Source organism: Cherax quadricarinatus, chromosome 30, assembly GCF_038502225.1.
Source record: "Cherax quadricarinatus isolate ZL_2023a chromosome 30, ASM3850222v1, whole genome shotgun sequence".
In the NCBI taxonomy this organism is placed as follows: Eukaryota; Metazoa; Arthropoda; class Malacostraca; order Decapoda; family Parastacidae; genus Cherax; species Cherax quadricarinatus.
Genome location: NC_091321.1, coordinates 20,609,409 through 20,633,936, shown reverse-complemented (window position 1 = coordinate 20,633,936; position 24,528 = coordinate 20,609,409). Strand labels below are relative to the sequence as shown.

At 39.3% G+C, this 24,528-nt stretch overlaps 1 protein-coding gene across 3 annotated transcripts; it reads right to left on the bottom strand.

Annotated features, from left to right (window-relative positions):
• Positions 1-44: 44 nt before the first annotated feature.
• On the bottom strand, positions 45-24,128 carry LOC128692749 (serine/threonine-protein kinase Nek3-like). Of its 3 annotated transcripts, none has more exons than XM_053782087.2 (7): positions 23,999-24,128; positions 22,879-23,059; positions 20,665-20,871; positions 17,108-17,308; positions 16,631-16,770; positions 4,901-6,512; positions 45-2,284 (listed from the first exon to the last, which is right to left on the bottom strand). In XM_053782087.2, exons 2-7 carry the CDS (start codon positions 23,026-23,028, stop codon positions 2,240-2,242), a joined length of 2,355 nt encoding a protein of 784 aa, XP_053638062.1. In that variant the 5' UTR covers positions 23,029-23,059; positions 23,999-24,128; the 3' UTR covers positions 45-2,239. The 3 variants fall into 3 exon arrangements, 2 of the variants coding, with proteins under 2 accessions (XP_053638062.1, XP_053638060.1); XR_008407628.2 differs by lacking the exon at positions 45-2,284 and adding an exon at positions 3,112-3,622 and having other exon boundaries at positions 3,910-6,512; XM_053782085.2 differs by lacking the exon at positions 45-2,284 and having other exon boundaries at positions 3,112-6,512.
• Positions 24,129-24,528: the final 400 nt, after the last annotated feature.

The following is a 24,528-nucleotide window of genomic DNA, read 5'->3' as shown; positions in this document are numbered from 1 at the left end:
TAAAAAAAAAAATTATTTTTTCTTCTTATGCAATGGTAGAGAATCTTTTTCTGTAATAAAAGTAATAAAACAAAAGTACGAAAATTGATGGAAAACTGAAAATTACGCTTATGTGAATTTTGCTGCAACAGCGATTTTTGCTCACCGAGTCCTATTTTAGGCCAATTACATTGTATGTGGGACTGAAAGATGCTGGATCAGATATAGGGGGAGTTATCCCAGTTGCACTTTGTTGATGATAATTCTTTTATGGGATTCTGAAGGCAAATTACAAAGGTTGGTGGATGAAGATGGGAGGGTATATAAAAGAAAATTAAAAGCGAACAAAGAAAAAGTGATGACATTAATGAAAAATATAGGCAGTGATAGACTGAATATCAGACTGGAGAGAGGCAGTATGAAAGAAGTGGAATTAATTAGATATTTGGGAGTGGACACAGTCAGTAGATGGATCTATGAAAGACGAGGCAAATAATAGAACAGACAAGGAGGGAAAATGGTAGGTGGTGTGTTAAAGTATCTGGGAAGAAAAGTTTATCCGTGTAGGCAAAAAAAAATGGGAATGTACCAGTCAAGATTATAGTGGTAACAACACTTACCATATAAGGTGCCTTTTTTTTTTTTTTTTTTTGTTTCACAAAGTCTTGGAAAATCAACCTGCACCTTATATGTTCAAGGTGAATGTCCAGGGTAGACTTTGGGTTATGCTTTAATAGTTACAATTGCTTAGAAATATCGTCTTATATGCTCGTACTCCTTGCATGCCCAAAAGTATGGTATGTGGGTGCGAGGCATGGGTTTTGAATGCCACAGTGAGAGGCTAGAGGCAATGGAGAGCATTGTTTAAGAGCAATGTGTGTTGATATACAAATGATTTCAGTGTACAAAATTAGAAGATAATGCGGGGTGACCAAGGGTATAATTCAGAGGTGAGGGCTTCCTGAGGTGGTTTGGGCATATAGAAAATGGACAAGAATAGGCTGACGAAGAGTGCATAAATCTAGGAAGGAAGGTAGAAGGGGAAAGGGGTCATCCCAGAAGAGACTGAGTTTTAGTTGCTTGAGTATCCAGCAGGCTTGTGTGAGCATGTTAGATAAAAGTGAATGGAGACCAATGGTTTTTAACAGACATTCTGTTGGACTTGAGCAGAATTTGAGTCCAAATGTGGCTAACCAGGAAATCATTTAGCTGGACTTTAGTTCTGCAGGTAGGAGGGGGCAGTGCCTGCACTCTGAAGGAGGGGTGAGGCTGTTGTGGTTGGATTGTGATATTAACCCACTTTGGAAAGATGACAATTAATTAATGTTGGTAAATGTGTTTTCAGATTTCAGGTACGTCTTGCTACTTCTACTTACACTTAGGTCACACTACACATACATGTACACACACCCCTCTGGGTTTTCTGCTATTTTCTCTCTAGTTCTTGTTCATTTCCTCTTATCTCCATGGGGAAGTGGAACAGAATTCTTCCGTAAGCCATGCATGTTGTAAGAGGCGACTAAAATGCCGGGAGCAAGGGACTAGTAACCCTTTCTCCTGTATAAATTACTAAATTTAAAGAGAGAAACTTTTGTTTTTCTTTTTAGGCCACCCTGCCTCGGTGGGTTACGGCTGGTTTGTTGAAAGAAAGAAGAAAAATGTGTTTTCGTCTTTGGGCCTCCCCACATTGGTGGAAGATGGCAGTTAAAAAGAGTATCATTTAACATTGTAGATATCATTATTTGTTGATCTAGAAATATGGGAAGGGCTATGTTCCTACTAGGCTAGGCCTAGTTGGATGTAATGAGGTTTACGTACATTCAAATAAGAGTGCGTGTAGCTAAAAAAAAAAAAAATTAAATGTTTTTCTTACCTTAAATTCTGGTTGCTGATGCATATTGATTTTAACATCACTGGAGAGGGTTGCTGTAGCCCTACTGACTGTGGTTCTTGAGCTACAGTCAATGCAGAGTTGTTATTGCTGATAAGGCATCATTAACACCTCCAGACCCCACTTCACAGCAATACTTCTAGATGCGACGGGTCCTTTAGTCATGAACGTCAGCAATTTTACTGATACCATGCAGCGACTCATACATAACTTGGATTGTTACCTGTTCAGGTTCAGGCTCATCTTCATTCTTTTGTTATCTGTCTCCCTTCTCTCCAGGAACTGCATTTCTTCAACATTTCGTATGCAATTTGTTTGTCATGATGTAAAGATCCATTTATGTCTTCTGGTTGTACATCTTCAAAGCGCTCACTTGGCACTCTCCTTGCCACATCCACAGTTTTCTGAACCTGACTGTTGAGAGGAAAACATGTGAAATTATTCACTGCACTAGGCCATAATTTTCTCCAACTTGCATTCACTGTTTAGTGTGGCAGTAGATTTTATGTAACTTTTACATTGGCTATTGTATCCGCAATGTTAAACTTATACCAGAACTCTGCACTCCAGATTCTGCATTGTCATTGATGGATGTGAGGAGTTTCTGCACCTTAAATGTAGAGTAGCACTTTAAATATCTTAATCACTTCTCAGTCCAGTATGTATTTGATGGTGAAAACAAACTTCACATTAACAGTTGGGTCCACAAACTGCAATACATGAGGATGAGATAAAATTAAAGTTATAAATAGTGAGAACCTGGAATGAAAAGTTTTTTCTGGCTAGGTACAGCTTCCCTGCAGGTTATTATAATCAAAACCAAGTGATAAACCCACTAGGGTCTTCACTGCAGGAATACAACCTCAAGGCACACCCCATGAAGGTATGATAGTCACAAGAAAGGGCTAATCCTGTATAGATAGAGATCAAAAGTACAGCAAACTCTGACATAGCAAACTTCTGTAACGAACTTCAGAAATAAAACAAAATCCACTGGATCAATCGTTTCAAAAACAATGGATGAAGTGCTCTGGTAGCAAAACTGTCCATTATGATTATTATTATCACAGTAAAACAATATATCCATCACAACTGTCATTACCAGTTATCCATTCCTTCCTATTAGTCCATTCTATGGAAAGTTTCCTGTACACAGAAAAGTCTTATGAAACCACTAACCTTCAGCCCTTATTTTGTTATTTATTACATAAAGATTAAAAAAATAAATAAATTATGTACTGTATAAGTCAATAACTTTTATTTCATATACATATATGTAGGTAAAAATAAATGTTTTGCAGTTTCTAAATTACCATTCATGCTAGTTGTACAACTTAAATTATCTACATACTCATTTCAGTATGGCCACTGAGGTACAGCAAAATTAAAAAGTTTAATTAAAGTGGCATATATGCATGTTCAGATTTTTCAAGTACAGTAATATGTAGTTATTAGGATTGTCTGAAATTTGAAAAAATTCTACATGCTGTAGGTCAACTAAGTCTGAAAATTAAATTAAAATCAATACAATAATTAATTTATTACCTTTTAAGTGTCTAAATAAAAGTTAACCTACAAGCATAAATAATGAAGATTAAGAAACCTACAGTACACTGTAGTTGATTATTATATTTTAAAAAGGGCTACACATGTATATGTGTAGGCCATTTTCCTCTCAGGGAAGGTGCATCAATACTGCTGAAGGGTTCAGGAAATTAGTTCTATCTTGTCTTTTGGATCGGACCCGATTTCCTCCCAATCTCCATGCAATCTAAAACCCCTTACAGGTTTAGCACTTCCTCCCAAATTTAATAATGCAAAAGCTATTCAGCACATCATGGTTGATTAACTGAAAACTCTCTTTCCTACAGACTACCTGCTTAACAAATAAGTTAAAATACTTTTAAATTTCTCTATATCTCAAAGATTATCGTATAAAATAGGTAAAGAAATGTAGGTGACAGGGACATTCACTATTTCCTAACTACATATACAACCCTTAGACATGTGGACATCTTTATTCACTAAACTGGATTTACTCTTACCAGTGAATGGTATTAATCATTATTAATATATTAGTGACAATGCACTGACCTACAGTGGTCCTAGAGCACCTGGGGAATGGCAGGCAATTAGATTTGATACAAGAAAGGGAGGATAGCTGAAATTCCTTGGAAGTGCCATTCATTAGCATCCAGTCATCCCCTTAAAGGGGCTCAATGGGGTGGAGCAGATGTAATTCCCTTCAAGGGGTTGGTGGGGTAGGTACCCTGATCCAAGAAATTAGTATTACCTTTCTTTCCTATGATCAAACCTAACTACCAGTCAGTCTCCAGGCCCTACAAGATCCTAATGGGTTTAGTGCTTCCCCTTGAATGTAATAATGATAATTTCATTTTGGGTGCATACTGGTGGAATGTCTCGTGATTCAAATGCTAAAAGATACTTCTACAAACTAAAAGTGTCCTCAGACAATCCTCTTTCCACTAATATCCATAAGAAAAGTACTTAAATGTTTAAACAGTTTCAATTTTTACCGATTTATCGTCTGGCATTCATGAAATTCACAGTCACCAATTTACCAGCTGTATGTTCCCATTTTTAGTATGTAAAGTAATAGGTAAAACTACTGTAATGTCAGTATTGTAAGATTAATTTTACCTATTACATACTAATGTATGAGGAATTAGTGAAGAACAACCATAAAGTGGAAGGAGGGATCAAACATGTAAAATGTATTATAAACAGATACTATCTAAACACATGAACACTTAAAGGTTTGCATACCTCCTCTTACCGGTACATATGTTTGAGCACTTTTGACTATTATACACATCACACTTACACTGCACGGTCCAATATGGACGTAAATTTACATTTGTTTTAATAAAACTAAACCATAAAGTGAGTTAAAAATTGTTAATATCACATTAGTTTTTTTTAAACTTGGTGGCTGTCTCTTGCCAAGGCAGGGACTAATTATCACACTACATTGTAATACTGCATTACATGATCTTGCGATCTAACTACCTGCTCTCGTCGGCCAGGTCGATCAGTAAACTTTCTTCCTGACCTTCTGCTCCACAGTCCAGGTTTAATTTCAGGAACTTTCTTGAGTTTCAAAGCTTGGCTTACATTTTCCTTGCCTGACACAGCTTCATTTGACTTCTTACCAAGGTTTTCAGTGCTTCTTGGTCGCTCTCTGAGAATGCAATTAAGACTTGATTTTACAGTGACCTGTAGCTTTTTGTCAGGGTTTAAGAGAGAAGCAGGTTGATGTGGGGAATCTAGTGATTTTTTACTTTGCCCTTGCTGTTGAGCAGTGCTAGCATTATCAGAAATAACTCTGAGGGGCCCTCTAATATTAGTTTCATCAGGCAACTTATCTTTGGTTTCTGTCTTTGGCTCTGAAGATACTAAACGAAAAATATTGCCTCTCTTCTGTCGACTTTTTGGATTATCAAGCGTGTTGCTCTTAAATTTGGTAGGTTTTTCTTTGAAAGACACTCTCTTCTCCCCTGGAGGCTGTATGCCTCTCATTTTAAGGAATGGGTTATCAATTCGCTGTGGATCAAGCTTTGTTGTGGTTTTCACAATGTCATCACTGACATCAGCACTCATTGTGGTATCCAGATCAGAAGGAGGCCTGTGTGGTGATGTTGCAGCATTCTGCCGAGGTCTTGACTGTCTCAGATATATCTGAGCACGCACTAAGTGCTCTCGTGCTTCTCTCTCCATAGCTGCTACACGGTGCTCTCTATGACTTGCTTCACGTTCTCTCTCTTTCAAAGCCATTTCACGCTCCCTTACTGCTATCTCAGCTTCTCGTAAGGCTAAAACTCGCTCTCTCCAGGATTTTAGTGACATGCCTCCACAGGCACATTCCAATTTGGCAAAATTCATATCACAAATACCTTCTTGGACTTTACTACATCCTCTGTCAGGCAGTTGCCCAACATTTCTAGCTGCACGGCATATTTTTTCTATGGTGTTTTCTAAAGCAGATTCTGTTTGATCTTTTTTCAGAGGTAGTTTGGGGGTTTCTTGAGGTAGATGGAAATTTGATGAACTGTCTTGATCTTGTTCACTATTGACTAGTTTATTTTGATAAGGCAAGAGCTTATGCTCTTCATCACTGAATCTAGAGAAGTCTTCGTTTTTAGAAATTCTATAAGTTTCAGCCATTAAGTAAGTGCTGTTGATTTTGGTATGTTTAGTTTGAGTTTCATCTCTGCTACATTTATCTACTTTAAGTTTTCTGCTATTGGTGGAGCATTCACTCTCTTTGGCTTGTTGTGCATTATTTTTTGGTATTTCATTACTATTCTCCCCCTTTCCTTCTTGATGCATTTCCTCTTCGTGTTCTCCAGTTTCAAAGTCATTTTCTTCTTTTGACACTTCTATATCCTGCACAACTTCTAGCTTCTTAGGTTGATTTCCTGCACTCAAGAGAACTCTGTGACTTAAAGAGTGATAAAGAGGGTCATCTCCCTGGCGATCCTTCTTTGAGGCAGTGTGAGCAACAAGAGCAGAGTGATGGAGTACCACGAGTGCAGTGGGACGCAAGAAGTCCTCATAAGTAAGCAAGAAACCAAGAACTTCTTGCAGGGCATTGCTGTACTGAATGGGAATGCGTTCATATCTGTTAAAAAAAAGAAACAGAATATTTGTAATTTCGAAAGGCAACAAGTATGACTATTTTACATCAAGCAAGCAATAACAATCATATACTGTACATGCTTTATCTAGCAAGAACACTATAATGCCAATATTTTATATATACACGTAGGATCATGAATGACTTATCGTACAATAGCACATTCCAAATATACAACAGATGTTATTTGGCTGATATGTGCTTTTGGCAACATACTCAGTACTATACTGTACTTTCCCTAGATCATTCATTAAGGGAAGTTAGGAGCCTTTGTGTCCCAAGTCTGCACTACATCTGTTGGGGTTTAATCCCAGTAGACATTTGTGGCAAAATTTGCATTATGTCCAGGCCATACTGTAGCCTTCCTTGGTTATCTCTTTTTTTTTTTTTTTAACTCAGCAGCCATCTCTCGTCAAGGAAGGGTGACCCAAAGCAGAAAACACATTCACCATCATTCACTCAATTGCTGTCTTTCCAGTTGTCGGCTAACATCACAATTAGATTACCTTCAAACTGTAATATCCCCATCCCTCCTTCAGAGTTCAGATCTGGCAAATAGGACTGAATCTCTTCATAAAGCTTACCTTGTTCAGACTCCAACAGCATATCCACTAAAGCACCACTTCTCTCCATTCATTCCTAATACACTCACAAGCCTGCTGGATGCTCAAGCCCCTAAAACTCAGTCTCTAACCCTTTCAATGTTGTGACCCCATTGCTGATACCATTGCTGCTTAAAGAGTCTTTTAAAATGGTAGGGAATCCACATCTGAACTCCAAATATTACACCTTATGGATTAACATAGGCACAAATTTGGCAGTCTGGGACCAACTGACTCATCAGCAATTTTTGCCCACTTTGAGTCTTATTTTAAGCCAATTTCATTGCTCAATTTGACCAAATTCTTAAGTTATTTTGCTAGAATGCCATCCATTCTATCAACTGAGCACAAAAACAACCCATTCAACTATCAGAATTACCCTATAAAGTGTATAGTAATCTGGCCAATTTTACATGAAATTCAATAAATTCCACTTTTAAAAGACCACATTAAACACTGTATGCATTCCAGCCACTAAAACAACCTATCTTCTGTCATTAATAATGTCCTCAGGCCTCTCCTATATTACACTTGCCCTCAGTCACAAAAAAATTGAAGTTTTACAATATTTCTCAGATAATATATAACCAAGAATGATTAGTCATGGTTTAGAGCATCCCAATAACTGAAGAAAACCTAGTAAAACCCCATTAAACAAACTAGGAGAGGTGGGGGGCCTTCCCTCACACCTCCTCAAGAAACTGTTAAAAATCAAATCTTTCTGATAATTTGAGCCCTGTTTCAAGCTACTTTTGATCCTGAAATCGACTAAAATAATTTCTATTTTCATAGTATGTCTACCATCCTATCAACTGATACCAAGAAACAGCCAATAAAAAATAAAAAACCACCTCGGTCACTATTTTAAACCAAACAAGGTCAGAAGTTTACTTTTACCATCACGCACCACATAGGGTGGGACTTTTTATACTGTCCACTCACTGCAGACTCATTCTCATGTCTAGGCCAAAATTTAACCATCTGCAGCATATTTGAGGGTGCTGTTCTTAAGACACAGATCTATGTGAGCAGCACTGGCATCAATTACGTAGATCTGTATATGAGACAGTAAAAAAGTAAACTCCCTCCCTCCAACTGTTCCTGGGATGTCCCCTATCTTTCCTACCTTCCACCCCAGATTTATATGCACTTCGTCAACTTTTTTGTCTTCCTAATTTCACATCAGATAACAGGGATACATATGACTTTAGCTCTTCTGGTAGGTTTATTCATACAGTATTATACTAGAAATAATACCCATAATCTTTGAAATCCATTTTCTTCACCAATTCACTCTGATACCTTCTCCCAGACAATGACACCATGTTTCCTTTATCTCGAGAATTTAATGCTCCACCCCTCATTTAACTGCTTAATTTCTATTACCTTATCATGCAACTCTAGCAAACCTGTTTATGTACAGAAATTTGTGCATGAAGCAGAGAACAGCAGCATCAATTGACTAAAAATTCAGAGGCAGAACTATTTCATGTATTATCACCCTTCAGTAACAACTCAGAGAACTCAAGACAACAGTTTAAATGTTCATCCTGAATTTATTACTGTTTTTACTTTAAACATCGACCATTTCTTACCAAGGTATGGTAGTAAGCTGGCAGATAGCAACCATCCAGAGAAGTACTACTACCATGACAAGCAAGTGTGAAATGAAAGTCTGTTAAACATTTTGCACTAATAGAAAAAGCTGACCTTCTTGCCATATTTTGCAAGCATGAAAAATGGAGTTAGATCTTGCACATTTTTACTTACAATCAATACAAACTTCACTTTTCTGTGTGTTTCTTAATAGTTTTACATTCCTGTTATATTTCTTTTCCAGTTTAGGCCCAGAACTATTAACAGAACCCTAGAACTATTAACACCCACCATGTATGACCCAGAGAAGCAACAAGCACACTCACAATCACTCTCCTTACTAGTCTTTCTAGGGCAGACATTACAGCATACAAATTGGCCCCATTTTACAGCGCTTGGCTTTACGGCATTTTGCTAATACTGCAGTTTTCAATTATACCCATTAATTCAGATGTCCTACAATAAATATATTCACCACTCACTACAAGCTAAAGGTGAAAATATTTTAACATAAGTAATGATAGAGTGGGAGAGGCACTGTCAAGAAATTTTAATGAAAATAAGAAAAAATTTTGGAGGTAAACAAGTTAAGAAAACCTAGAGAACAAATGGATTTGTCAGTTAAAAACAGAGTAGGGGAGTTAGTAGATGGGGAGATGGAGGTTTTGGGTAGATCACGAGAATATTTTGAGGAACTTTTAAATGTCGATGAAGAAAGGGAAATGGTAATTTCATGCACGGGCCAGGGAAGTACACCATCTTTTAGCACTGAAGAAGAACAGGATGTGAGTGTGGGGGTGGTATGTGAGGCATTACGTAGAATGATAGGGGGTAAAGCAGCTGGAACTGACGGGATCATGACAGAAATGTTAAAAGCAGGGGGATATAGTGTTGGAGTGGTTGGTATTTTTGTTTAATAAATGCATAGGCAATGGGGTCGAAGAGGTATGGGGTAGGTTTAAAAATGTAGTATTAGAGTGTTCAGCAGAAGTTTGTGGTTACAGGAAAGTGGGTGCGGGAGGGAAGAGGAGCGATTGGTGGAATGATGATGTAAAGAGATTAGTAAGGGAGAAAAAGTTACCATATGAGAAGTTTTTACAAAGTAGAAGTGATGCAAGGAGGGAAGAGTATATGGAGAAAAAAAAGAGAGGTTAAGAGAGTGGTGAAGTAATGTAAAAAGAGAGCAAATGAGAGAGTGGGTGAGAAGTTATCAACAAATTTTGTTGAAAATAAGAAAAAGTTTTGGAGTGAGATTAACAAGTTAAGGAAGCCTAGAGAACAAATGGATTTGTCAGTTAAAAATAGGAGAGGAGAGTTATTAAATGGAGAGTTAGAGGTATTGGGAAGATGGAGGGAATATTTTGAGGAATTGTTAAATGATGATGAAGATAGGGAAGCTGTGATTTTGTGTATAGGGCAAGGAGGAATAACATCTTGTAGGAGTGAGGAAGAGCCAGTTGTGAGTGTGGGGGAAGTTCATGAGGCAGTAGGTAAAATGAAAGTGGGTAAGGCAGCCAGGATTGATGGGACAAAGATAGAAATGTTAAAAGCAGGTGGGGATATAGTTTTGGAGTGGTTGGTGCGATTATTTAATAAATGTATGGGAGAGGGTAACGTACCTAGGGATTGGCAGAGAGCATGCATAGTTCCTTTGTATAAAGGCAAAGGGGACAAAAGAGAGTGCAAAAATTATAGGGGGATAAGTCTGTTGAATATACCTGGTAAAGTGAATGGTAGAGTTATTATTGAAAGAATTATGAGTAAGACGGAGAATAGGATAGCGGATGAACAAGGCGGCTTTTAGGAAAGGTAGGGGGTGTGTGGACCAGGTGTTTACAGTGAAACATGTAAGTGAACAGTATTTAGATAAGGCTAAAGAGGTCTTTGTGGCATTTATGGATTTGGAAAAGGCTTATGACAGGGTGGATAGGGGGGCAATGTGGCAGATGTTGCAAGTGTATGGTGTAGGAGGTAGGTTACTGAAAGCAGTGAAGAGTTTTTACGAGGATAGTGAGCCTCAAGTTAGGGTATGTAGGAAAGAGGGAAATTATTTCCCAGTAAAAGTAGGCCTTAGACAAGGATGTGTGATGTCACCGTGGTTGTTTAATATATTTATAGATGGGGTTGTAAGAGAAGTAAATGCGAGGGTCTTGGCAAGAGGCGTGGAGTTAAAAGATAAAGAATCACACAAAGTGGGAGTTGTCACAGTTGCTCTTTGCTGATGACACTGTGCTCTTGGGAGATTCTGAAGAGAAGTTGCAGAGATTGGTGGATGAATTTGGTAGGGTGTGCAAAAGAAGAAAATTAAAAGTGAATACAGGAAAGAGTAAGGTTATGAGGATAACAAAAAGATTAGGTGATGAAAGATTGGATATCAGATTGGAGGGAGAGAGTATGGAGGAGGTGAATGTATTCAGATTTTTGGGAGTGGACATGTCAGCAGATGGGTCTATGAAAATTGAGGTGAATCATAGAATTGATGAGGGGAAAAGGGTGAGTGGTGCACTTAGGAGTCTGTGGAGACAAAGAACTTTGTCCTTGGAGGCAATGAGGGGAATGTATGAGAGTATAGTTTTACCAACGCTCTTATATGGGTGTGAAGCATGGGTGATGAATGTTGCAGCGAGGACAAGGCTGGAGGCAGTGGAGATGTCATGTCTGAGGGCAATGTGTGGTGTGAATATAATGCAGAGAATTCGTAGTTTGGAAGTTAGGAGGAGGTGCGGGATTACCAAAACTGTTGTCCAGAGGGCTGAGGAAGGGTTGTTGAGGTGGTTCGGACATGTAGAGAGAATGGAGCGAAACAGAGTGACTTCAAGAGTGTATCAGTCTGTAGTGGAAGGAAGGCGGAGTAGGGGTCGGCCTAGAAAAGGTTGGAGGGAGGGGGTAAAGGAGGTTTTGTGTTCAAGGGGCTAGGACTTCCAGCAGGCATGCGTGAGCGTGTTTGATAGGAGTGAATGGAGACAAATGGTTTTTAATACTTGACGTGCTGTTGGAGTGTGAGCAAAGTAACATTTATGAAGGGGTTCAGGGAAACCGGCAGGCCGGACTTGAGTCCTGGAGATGGGAAGTACAGTGCCTGCACTCTGAAGGACGGGTGTTAATGTTGCAGTTTAAAAACTGTAGTGTAAAGCACCCTTCTGGCAAGACAGTGATGGAGTGAATGATGGTGAAAGTTTTTCTTCTTCGGGCCACCCTGCATTGGTGGGAATCGGCCAGTGTGATAATAAAAAAAAATATAAAAAATAATAAATGCATGAAAGAGGGGAAGGTACCTAGGGATTGGCAGAGCATGTATAGTCCCTTTATATAACGGGAAGGGGGACAAAAGAGATTGTAATTTTTTTTTTTTTATTATCACACTGGCCGATTCCCACCAAGGCAGGGTGGCCCGAAAAAAAAAAATTTTCACCATCATTCACTCCATCACTGTCTTGCCAGAAGGGTGCTTTACACTACAGTTTTTAAACTGCAACATTAACACCCGTCCTTCAGAGTGCAGGCACTGTACTTCCCATCTCCAGGACTCAAGTCCGGCCTGCCGGTTTCCCTGAACCCCTTCATAAATGTTACTTTGCTCACACTCCAACAGCATGTCAAGTATTAAAAACCATTTGTCTCCATTCACTCCTATCAAACACGCTCACGCATGCCTGCTGGAAGTCCAAGCCCCTCGCACACAGAACCTCCTTTACCCCCTCTCTCCAACCTTTCCTAGGCCGACCCCTACCCCGCCTTCCTTCCACTACAGACTGATACACTCTTGAAGTCATTCTGTTTTGCTCCATTCTCTCTACATGTCCGAACCACCTCAACAACCCTTCCTCAGCCCTCTGGACAACAGTTTTGGTAATCCCGCACCTCCTCCTAACTTCCAAACTACGAATTCTCTGCATTATATTCACACCACACATTGCCCTCAGACATGACATCTCCACTGCCTCCAGCCTTCTCCTCGCTGCAACATTCATCACCCATGCTTCACACCCATATAAGAGCGTTGGTAAAACTATACTCTCATACATTCCCCTCTTTGCCTCCAAGGACAAAGTTCTTTGTCTCCACAGACTCCTAAGTGCACCACTCACTCTTTTCCCCTCATCAATTCTATGATTCACCTCATCTTTCATAGACCCATCCGCTGACACGTCCACTCCCAAATATCTGAATACATTCACCTCCTCCATACTCTCTCCCTCCCATCTGATATTCAATCTTTCATCACCTAATCTTTTTGTTATCCTCATAACCTTACTCTTTCCTGTATTCACCTTTAATTTTCTTCTTTTGCACACCCTACCAAATTCATCCACCAATCTCTGCAACTTCTCTTCAGAATCTCCCAAGAGCACAGTGTCATCAGCAAAGAGCAACTGTGACAACTCCCACTTTGTGTGTGATTCTTTATCTTTTAACTCCACGCCTCTTGCCAAGACCCTCGCATTTACTTCTCTTACAACCCCATCTATAAATATATTAAACAACCACGGTGACATCACACATCCTTGTCTAAGGCCTACTTTTACTGGGAAAAAATTTCCCTCTTTCCTACATACTCTAACTTGAGCCTCACTATCCTCGTAAAAACTCTTCACTGCTTTCAGTAACCTACCTCCTACACCATACACTTGCAACATCTGCCACATTGCCCCCCTATCCACCCTGTCAAACGCCTTTTCCAAATCCATAAATGCCACAAAGACCTCTTTAGCCTTATCTAAATACTGTTCACTTATATGTTTCACTGTAAACACCTGGTCCACACACCCCCTACCTTTCCTAAAGCCTCCTTGTTCATCTGCTATCCTATTCTCCGTCTTACTCTTAATTCTTTCAATAATAACTCTACCATACACTTTACCAGGTATGCTCAGCAGACTTATCCCCCTATAATTTTTGCACTCTCTTTTATCCCCTTTGCCTTTATACAAAGAAACTATGCATGCTCTCTGCCAATCCCTAGGTACCTTACCCTCTTCCATACATTTATTAAATAATTGCACCAACCACTCCAAAAACTATATCCCCACCTTATAGAGGAATAAGTTTACTGAGTATACCAGGAAAAGTGTACAGTAGGGATATAATTGAAAGAAATAGAGGCAAGACAGAATGTAGGATTGCGGATGAGCAAGGAGGTTTCAGAGTGGGTAGGGGATGTGTAGATCAAGTGTTTACATTGAAGCATATATGTGAACAGTATTTAGATAAAGGTAGGGAAGTTTTTATTGCATTTATGGATTTAGAGAAGGCATATGATAGAGTGGATAGGGGAGCAATGTGGCAGACGTTGCAAGTATATGGAATAGGTGGTAAGTTACTAAATGCTGTAAAGAGTTTTTATGAGGATAGTGAGGCTCAGGTTAGGGTGTGTAGAAGAAAGGGAGACTACTTCCCGGTAAAAGTAGGTCTTAGACAGGGATGTGTAATGTCACCATGATTTAATATATTTATAGATGGGGTTGTAAAAGAAGTAAATACAAAATGGGAATTGACACAGTTGCTTTTTGCTGATGATACTGTGCTTATGGGAGATTCTAAAGAAAAATTGCAAAGGTTAGTGGATGAGTTTGGGAGTGTGTGTAAAGGGAGAAAGTTGAAAGTGAACATAGACAAGAGTAAGGTGATGAGGGTATCAAATTATTTAGATAAAGAAAAATTGGATATCAAATTGGGGAGGAGGAGTATGGATGAAGTGAATATTTCAGATACTTGGTCGTTGACGTGTCGGCAGATGGATTTATGAAGGATGAGATTAATCATAGAACTGATGAGGGAAAAAAGGTGAGTGGTGCGTTGAGGTATATGTGGAGACAAAAAACGTTATCTATGGAGGCAAAGAAGGGAATGTATGAAAGTATAGTAGTACCAACACTCTTATATGGGTGTGAAGCTTGGGTTGTGAATGCAGCAGCGAGGAGGCGGTTGGAGGCAGTGGAGATGTCCTGTCTAAGGGCAATGTGTGGTGTAAATATTATGCAGAAAATTCGGAGTGTGGAAATTAAGAGAAGGTGTGGAGTTAATAAAAGTATTAGTCAGAGGGCTGAAAAGGGGTTGTTGAGGTGGTTTGGTCATTTAGAGAGAATGGATCAAAGAAGAATGACATGGAGAGCATTTAAATTTGTAGGGGAAGGAAGGCGGGGTAGGGGTCGCCCTCGAAAAGGTTAGAAGGAAGGGGTAAGGGAGGTTTTGTGGGCGAGAGGCTTGGACTTCCAGCAGGCATGCATGAGCGTGGTCAATAGGAGTGAATGGAGACGAATGGTATTTGGGACCTGACGATCTGTTGGAGTGTGAGCAGGGTAATATTTACTGAAGGGATTCAGGGAAACCGGTTATTTTTATGTAGCCGGACTTGAGTCCTGGAAATGGGAAGTACAATGCCTGCACTCTAAAGGAGGGGTTTCGGGATATTAGCAGTTTGGAGGGATATGTTGTGTATCTTTATATATATATATGCTTCTAAACTGTTGTGTTCTGAGCACCTCTGCAAAAACAGTGATTATTTGTGAGTGAGGTGAAAGTGTTGAATGATGAAAGTATTTTCTTTTTTTGGATTTTCTTTCTTTTTGGGTCACCCTGCCTCGGTGGGAGATGGCCAACTTGTTAAAAAAAAAAAAAAAAAAAAAAGTAATGTATGTATTTTATGTGCATTTTTCAGGTCTAGCTCTATTGCTCACTTAAAATATAATAGTGTAAATATGTTACCAGGCTTTTATATGCATCTGAAAGTGAAAAAAGATTATGTTTCACTTCACAGTGATTTTTGCTTTACAGAGGTAACCTGTATAAATGCGGCCCACCTGTATATGTATTTAATATACACACACATTTCCATCTAGAAGGACTTGAGTCCTGGAAGTGGGAAGTACAGTGCATGCACTCTAAAGAAAGGGTTTGGGATATTTGCTGTTGAGAGGGATACCTAAACTGTCATATCTGTGCACCTCTGGAAAGACAATGATAGTGTAAATGATGGTGAAAGTTTCTTTTTTTGGGGTCACCCTGCCTCGGTGGGAGATGGCCAGTGTTAAAACAAAACAAAACAAAAAAAATTAGAAAAAAATACCCTCAGTAGACCTCCCATTAGCTGTGCCAAATAATTTAATGTATTGTGAACATATAAATATTTTTGCCCTTCAAGGTACTATTAGGTATCTGTGGAGACAAAGAATGGTATCCATGGGGGTAAAGAAGGGATTGTATGAGAGAACAGTGGTATACCAACACTCTTATATGAGTGTAAAGCATGAGTTATGAATGTTGTAGGGAGGAGGCTGGATGCAGTGGAGATGTTATATCTGAGAGCAATGTGTGATGCAAATATTGCACAGAGAATTTGTAGCTTGGAGATTAGGAGGTGCAGAGTCACTAAAAGTATTATCCAGAGGCTGAGAAGGGGTTGTTGAGGTGGTTTGGATATTTAGAGAGGATGGAGCAGAACAGGATGACTTGGAGGGTGTATAAATCTGTAGCGGATGGCAAGGTAGGGGTAACCCCATGAAAGGTTGTAAGGAAAGGAATAAAGGAGGTTGTGTGTGTGAGGGGCTTGGACATCTAACAGGTGTGATTTCATGAGTCATGTGTTAACATGTTAGATAGGAGTGGAGGCATATGGTTTTTGGGACTTGAGGAACTGTTGGAGTGTGAGCAAGGTAACATTCTGTCAAGGGATATGGGCAATCGATTAACTGGACTTGAGTCCTGGAGGTGGTAAGTACTGTGCCTGCATTTTGAAGGAGGGGTAGGGATATTTGTAGTGGGGGGGGGCATCTGAAGTGTATTATCAGCATGCCTCTGGTAAGACAGTGATAAGAGTGAATGATGGTGAAAGTGTTGGGTCACCCTACCTCGATGGGAAACTGCTGGTGTGTTAAAAATATTAGCATAAAGGCATTGGAGACTGACCTGGCCTCTCTGATTTTGGCAGCCAGTTGCTTGTGTGTGGTGGCCTGAAAGGGAGGGTGTAGAGCGCACAACTCGTATATCAGACAACCCAGTGACCACATATCTGACTTTTCATTATAATCCTGCCCTTCTATTACTTCCTGTTGAATACAAATATTGTCAGTACTACGCAAATCATGAAATCACTGTCATTTAAAGTTTAAATACAAGCAATAGCACTGACCAACAGTTAAGTCTTTCTGTTTCAAATATTATATGGGTACTGATCTCTTAAGAAAGAACGCTCATATTTTGGCATAAAAATCAAATGTAAATGAATACATGTATATGAATTAAAAAAGCAAGCAAGCCAGATAAGCATTAAGAAAGAAATAATGGGAGGTAAATAAAGGCAGTCTCACATTCTCACTAACAAAGTCATATCTGTACTATCAAATATACCATGATTTAAAAAAAGTTACAAAAAGCACAACTCACAGGGCTCATGTAATAGGGCGTTCCAACAAAGGTGGTAGCAAAGCTGGCCTCAGAGTTGAGAGTCCGGGCTAAGCCAAAGTCTCCTAATTTGACTTCTCCATCTGCATCAAGGAAAACATTAGCTGGTTTAATATCCCTGTGGAGGATGATTGGCCCTTTTCTTAGTTGTCTTGTGTGGCAAACCTTCAAGGCCTCACAGATCTGTAACAATCATTATGGCAGTAGTAAAAGGAAAGGAGAGAAGCAAGTTGGAAGACATTAGCAGATGGAAGCTAAGAAAATGATTTGCATGGAGACCCAAAGCTAAACTGAAAAACTGTCACAAAGAAAATATGAACGTTTAATTAATAACATTGGATGCGAAAAGTGGGTCATAATAAGCGTGTATGCACCTGGAGAAGAGAGGAATGAGGGGAGAGAGAGAGATTTTGGGAGATGTTAAGTGAATGTATAGGAACCTTTGAACCAAGTGAGAGAGTAATTGTGGTAGGGGATCTGAATGCTAAAGTAGGAGAAACTTTTAGAGAGGGTGTGGTAGGTAAGTTTGGGGTGCCAGGTGTAAATGATAATGGGAGCCCTTTGATTGAACTTTGTATAGAAAGGGGTTTAGTTATAGGTAATACATATTTTAAGAAAAAGAGGATAAATAAGTATACAAGATATGATGTAGGGCGAAATGACAGTAGTTTGTTGGATTATGTATTGGTAGATAAAAGACTGTTGAGTAGACTTCAGGATGTACATGTTTATAGAGGGGCCACAGATATATCAGATCACTTTTTAGTTGTAGCTACACTGAGAGTAAAAGGTAGATGGGATACAAGAATAGAAGCATCAGGGAAGAGAGAGGTGAAGGTTTATAAACTAAAAGAGGAGGCAGGTAGAGTAAGATATAAACAGCTATTGGAGAATAGATGGGCTAATGAGAGCATAGGCAATGGGGTCGAAGAGGTATGAGGTAGGTTTAAAAATGTAGTGTTAGAGTGTTCAGCAGAAGTTTGTGGTTACAGGAAAGTGGGTGCGGGAGGAAAGAGGAGCGATTGGTGGAATGATGATGTAAAGAGAGTAGTAAGGAAGAAAAAGTTAGCATATGAGAAGTTTTTACTAAGTAGAAGTGATGCAAGGAGGGAAGAGTATATGGAGAAAAAGAGAGAGGTTAAGAGAGTGGTGAAGCAATGTAAAAAGAGAGCAAATGAGAGAGTGGGTGAGATGTTATCAACAAATTTTGTTGAAAATAAGAAAAAGTTTTGGAGTGAGATTAACAAGTTAAGGAAGCCTAGAGAACAAATGGATTTGTCAGTTAAAAATAGGAGAGGAGAGTTATTAAATGGAGAGTTAGAGGTATTGGGAAGATGGAGGGAATATTTTGAGGAATTGTTAAATGTTGATGAAGATAGGGAAGCTGTGATTTCGTGAATAGGGCAAGGAGGAATAACATCTTGTAGGAGTGAGGAAGAGCCAGTTGTGAGTGTGGGGGAAGTTCGTGAGGCAGTAGGTAAAATGAAAGGGGGTAAGGCAGCCGGGATTGTTGGGATAACGATAGAAATGTTAAAAGCAGGTGGGGATATAGTTTTGGAGTGGTTGGTGCAATTATTTAATAAATGTATGAAAGAGGGCAAGCTACCTAGGGATTGGCAGAGAGCATGCATAGTTCCTTTGTATAAAGGCAAAGGGGACAAAAGAGTGCAAAAATTATAGGGGGATAAGTCTGTTGAGTATACCTGGTAAAGTGTATGGTAGAGTTATTATTGAAAGAATTAAGAGTAAGATGGAGAATAGGATAGCAGATGAACAAGGAGGCTTTAGGAAAGGTAGGGGGTGTGTGGACCAGGTGTTTACAGTGAAACATATAAGTATTTAGATAAGGCTAAAGAGGCTTTTGTGGCATTTATGGATTTGGAAAAGGCGTATGACAGGGTGGATAGGGGGGCAATGTGGCAGATGTTGCAGGTGTATGGTGTAGGAGGTAGGTTACTGAAAGCAGTGAAGAGTTTTTACGAAGATAGTGAGGCTCAAGTTAGAGTATGTAGGAAAGAGGGAGATTATTTCCCAGTAAAAGTAGGCCTTAGACAAGGATGTGTGATGTCACCGTGGTTGTTTAATATATTTATAGATGGGGTTGTAAGAGAAGTAAATGCGAGGGTCTTGGCAAGAGGCGTGGAGTTAAAAGATAAAGAATCACACACAAAGTGGGAGTTGTCACAGTTGCTCTTTGCTGATGACACTGTGCTCTTGAGAGATTCTGAAGAGAAGTTGCAGAGGTTGGTGGATGAATTTGGTAGGGTATGCAAAAGAAGAAAATTAAAAGTGAATACAGGAAAGAGTAAGGTTATGAGGATAACAAAATGATTAGGTGATGAAAGATTGGATATCAGATTGGAGGGAGAGAGTATGGAGGAGGTGAATGTATTCAGATATTTGGGAGTGGACGTGTCAGCGGGTGGGTCTATGAAAGATGAGGTGAATCATAGAACTGATGAGGGGAAAAGGGTGAGCAGTGCACTTAGGAGTCTGTGGAGACAAAGAACTTTGTCCTTGGAGGCAAAGAGGGGAATATATGAGAGTATAGTTTTACCAACGCTCTTATATGGGTGTGAAGCATGGGTGATGAATGTTGCAGTGAGGAGAAGGCTGGAGGCAGTGGAGATGTCATGTCTGAGGGCAATGTGTGGTGCGAATATAATGCAGAGAATTCGTAGTTTGGAAGTTATGAGGAGGTGCAGGATTACCAAAACTGTTGTCCAGAGGGCTGAAGAAGGGCTGTTGAGGTGGTTCGGATATGTAGAGAGAATGGAGCGAAACAGAATGACTTCAAGAGTGTATCAGTCTGCAGTGGAAGGAAAGCGGGGTAGGGGTCGGCCTAGGAAAGGTTGGAGGGAGGGGGTAAAGGAGGTTTTGTGTGCGAGGGGCTTGGACTTCCAGCGGGCATGCGTGAGCGTGTTTGATAGGAGTGAATGGAGACAAATGATTTTTAATACTTGACGTGCTGTTGGAGTGTGAGCAAAGCAACATTTATGAAGGGATTCAGGGAAACCGGCAGGCCGAACTTGAGTCCTGGAGATGGGAAGTACAGTGCCTGCACTCTGAAGGAGGGGTGTTAATGTTGCAGTTTAAAAACTGTAGTGTAAAGCACCCTTCGGCAAGACAGTGATGGAGTGAATGATGGTGAAAGTTTTTCTTTTTCGGGCCACCCTGCCTTGGTGGGAATCGGCCAGTGTGTTAATAATAATAATAAAAATAATGGGCTATTAACAATATGGAAATCAGAATGGAGGCAGAAGATAAAGAAAGAACCAAATAAGGATAAATTAGAAATGAATAAAATGTTGTTAAGTAATGAAATAAGGTGATGAGAGTATCAAAAACTTAGGCAATTAGATATTGGGTATTAGATTGCAGGGAGTATGGCATAAATGTGTTCAGATATTTGGGAGTGGATATGTCCATGCATGGTTCTATGAGAGATTGAGAGATGAGGTGAACTATAGAACTGACAAATGTAAAAGGGTAGGTGGGGCATTGAGGCATCTATGAACACAGGAATTTAGCAAACTAACTTGTTTCAGGACCCTCCAAATGAACCCTTCCTCTAGAAATGTTGACGTCTGGTGGCACTTGGATATGAGATGCTTTAGGTCACCACCAGGGCAATATTCCATCAAGATGTAGAGAGTGGTAGAGCGCCTATCAACTATGTGATGGAGGAACTTGACTATGTTGGGATGTCTTAGTTCTCGTAAAAGGTTCACCTCCAGTACTAGCCCCTAGAATGAAGAGATAACAATCAGATAATCATTCTTCTCCCTATATGAGAGATCTATAATGTCAGGGATTAAACAAGAAAAACTGAGCATGCACAGTAAAGAAATTTAGAAAAAAAAAAAATGAAAAGTTAAAATTTATCAACAAACTTTATAAGTAGTGTGATTTAAAAAAAAATCCGTTCAGTTTCTTGTAAGATTCAATGCAACTGTTTAATTGTGTGTGCCTGTGGATTAGAGGCAACAAAGTGTCAACTTGCAACTTGGAGAAAATTTATTAATGATAAAAATGAAGCAGCGGGATGAATTGCCATTCTTATGAGCATGAGGCTAGTGATTAAAATTCGAGTACTCCCAATGCATAGAGCAAGTTTTAGTTTAGCAAGTCAGTGCTTACTTAGTAGTAAAAACTGCACAATATTTAATAAAATAGTGACCATCTACATTAATTTCAGAAAATAAATACAGTACTCAATCTCAGGTTGCATGCCCTTGTGATTTTTCATAGTAACCACTGGTAGGGAAGAGGGAGACTGACACACCAAGGTGCACAAGTAGATTAACAGGACACAGGGCACTTGGGTCATAAAATACTTACATGAGCTAAATATGATGCTGGAAATGAGTTATGATCTGTGGACCCAAGGTTGTGTAGGAACAAAGTTACAGAATTAGTTTCATGGCAAATAAGAATGATATAGTGATGTCATGAGTTTGATGAAGACAATGACAATAATGACGACAATGATGATGAAAGTTAAGACACATGTGTAACATCTGGATATCTTTATTGTAGACGTTTCGCCATCCAGTGGCTTTATCAATACAGATTCTAGGACATAATAGGAAGACAGTAGAACTATATACAAAAGATGAGGTAATCAGTCCCTCAGCCTTGGAGTAAGTGTTCACAGCATTGTGGTGGAGGAGAATCTGGAGCAAAGGCAAGAAGACTGGCAGTTATATAGGCGTCAGTGGATAAGGACGGGCAGCAGACGAGGGCATAGTCACTGGTAGGCGGGATTCCCCAGTGGAAGTAGGTCCTTCCCACCTTCCTGCCTTTTTGCTCCAGATTCTCCTCCACCACGATGCTGTGAACACTTACTCCAAGGCTGAGGGACTGATTACCTCATCTTTTGTATATAGTTCTACTGTCTTCCTATTATGTCCTAGAATCTGTATTGATAAAGCCACTGGATGGCGAAACGTCTACAATAAAGATATCCAGATGTTGCACATGTGTCTTAACTTTCATATTGTTGGTATTTTATACCTTTCTTGCACGACAATGATGATAACGACTATGACAATGATGATGAGGGAGTATGAAGGAAGTGAATGCACTTAGATATTTGGGAATGGATGTGTTGGCAGATGTCTGAACAATGAGGTTAATTATAAAATAATTAAGTGGGAAAAACGGTAGGTGGTGCATTAAGGCACTAGTAGAAAGAAATTTATCTACGAGTGCAGGACATAAAATGTAGCAAAGTACAGTGATACCAATAGACTTATATAAAGTGTGGCAAGGGCTTTAAATGTTCAGCAAAGAGGCTGGAGGCAATAAAAATGTCATACGACTTTATCAATCCCATACTGAAAATACAGAAGATGGTGGAAATTATGAAGAAATAGTTTCAGGTGATCAGTCGCACAGCCTTGAAAAGAAGCATTCAGTCCATTATAAGGCATGGATTGCCCACCACCTTTCATGGCTGAAGGATTGATCACCTTGCACTGTTTCCTGTCTTCCACTGTCTTCAGTACTGTTCTCTGTTGCAGTGGACTGAAAAAGCCACTAGTCGGTAAAACATCACCACAATAAATTTACTTCAATGGGGGGGAATGGAAGGCATTTAAGTTTGACTCAAAGAAGGGAAAGATAAGTGAAGACATCAAGAAACTCTCCTTGAGCAGTCTCCACAAAGCTACCAGTGGTGCACATCTTGTTCATCTGTCAGTATTGTATGCACCTAATACATCAATTATACTACTTGAATATACACTTGCCTGCTTCTCAGATTCACCCATGGCACCATAGTTGAGCTCTTTCCACACAAGAATTTGTCCATCTTGACGACGTCTTACTTTACGCACTGTTCCATGAGCCCCACTACCAATTGTGGACAACACCTCAAAGTCTTCTAGTTTAGGGCCCATGACTCTTGAAATTTACCGATAGTAAATATCACTGAAAAATAAAAGTTTAAAATTACTGTACAATTTATTGATGTTGCCCAATGATTTTTTAAAGCCTAGGTTCCGACATGAATTTGTTACAATCATCTGCTGATGAAATAAAACATAAGTTTATTTAGGTACTTTATTATAATCAAGGGGGAAGTGCTTCACCCATAGGCCTATAGTGCCTGTGGGGGGGATGGAAGGTATTCAGGGTTAATTCAGGGAACTGGAGCACAGATCAAGTTCCCTAGATCAAGAGCCCCTCACCAGAATCAAGGAACCTTCCTTGAGGGGTTATTTAGGTACAAGTACCATATATACAATAATCATACCTAGGTGATTGTTAGTAGTACTATACTCTGAGGAAGTATTAAACATTAAGGGCCATAGAACGCCTAAGGAATGGAAGTAAATTATTATTATTATTATTATTATTATTATTATTATTATTATTATCATCAAAAAGAAGCGCTAAAATGGAAGTAAAAAAGTTGGATCAAGGCCCCCAATGGAAATAAGTCACTGTCTAACTTTTTGGGTTATCCTAGTTTCTCTACACAGATGCTGTTATGCATGATAATCTATGTAACTGTATTTGTGTATACCTGAATAAACTGAATTACCAAAAAGGCAGCCCCTGGAATGACTTTCCTCTATCATACATACATAAAAAATTTATAACCAGGGGAAGCGCTAAGACTGTATGGCTCACACAACGCATGGAGAATAGAAAGCAGTCAGGTTTGAGCTAAGAAAGGCGAGGATAGGTCTACTTCCTTGGATCAACAGCCCCTGACCAACATTAAGACAATCCTCTGGAAAGTTTCCATGTGGGAAAAATATTTATGAAACAGGAATCACTCAAAATTAGCTTTGCATTATCAGAATTATTACTTAAGTGACCTAGAACTCTATCGAATTAGCCAGATAACTACATCTATCTTACTTTGTCAAAGCATATTTAAAGTCAGTCACCACCCCGCCAATAATGGTCTGGTTGCTGCTGTTTCAAAGTGAGGTTTAAAAATGGCTGCCAGAGTGGACGACTGTGATTAGTCAAGGAGAGGAAATATCTGGCCGCTGATTGGCTGACATCCAGCTCTGGTCTGTGACGTCATCTATAAACATTCACTTGACACAACAAATTTGTTCGTTCTTTTTTGTATTAGCATCACCAGCTGATGTAGACAAAACTCAATGTAAATTTTGTCAGATGGACTACTGTCACACCTTGACTTATTATGAATTCAGAGACAATTCACTCACAAATGTTTAAGAAGTTTATTTAGACACAGGTACAGTGAGACATCGAGTAAATTACCTATTATTATTATTATTATTATTATTATTATTATTATTATAAAAAAGAAGCGCTAAGCCACAAGGGCTATACAGAGTAAATTACCTAGGATAACCCAAATGTCAAGATATTTTATCCAGTCACATTACAAACCATTCTTGAAAAATACTCCGACT

Bases quoted from the DNA above. Each gene is read 5' to 3' on its own strand.
- LOC128692749 (XM_053782085.2), bottom strand. From the start codon at position 23,028: ATGGGCCCTAAACTAGAAGACTTTGAGGTGTTGTCCACAATTGGTAGT. The intron at 20,872-22,878 runs GCAAGTGTATAT...TCTTCATTCTAG, and splicing joins TGGGTGAATCTGAGAAGCAG to GGGCTAGTACTGGAGGTGAA. The intron at 6,513-16,630 runs GTCAGTCTCCAA...TTTTTTTAACAG, and splicing joins GCCAAAATCAGAGAGGCCAG to ATATGAACGCATTCCCATTC.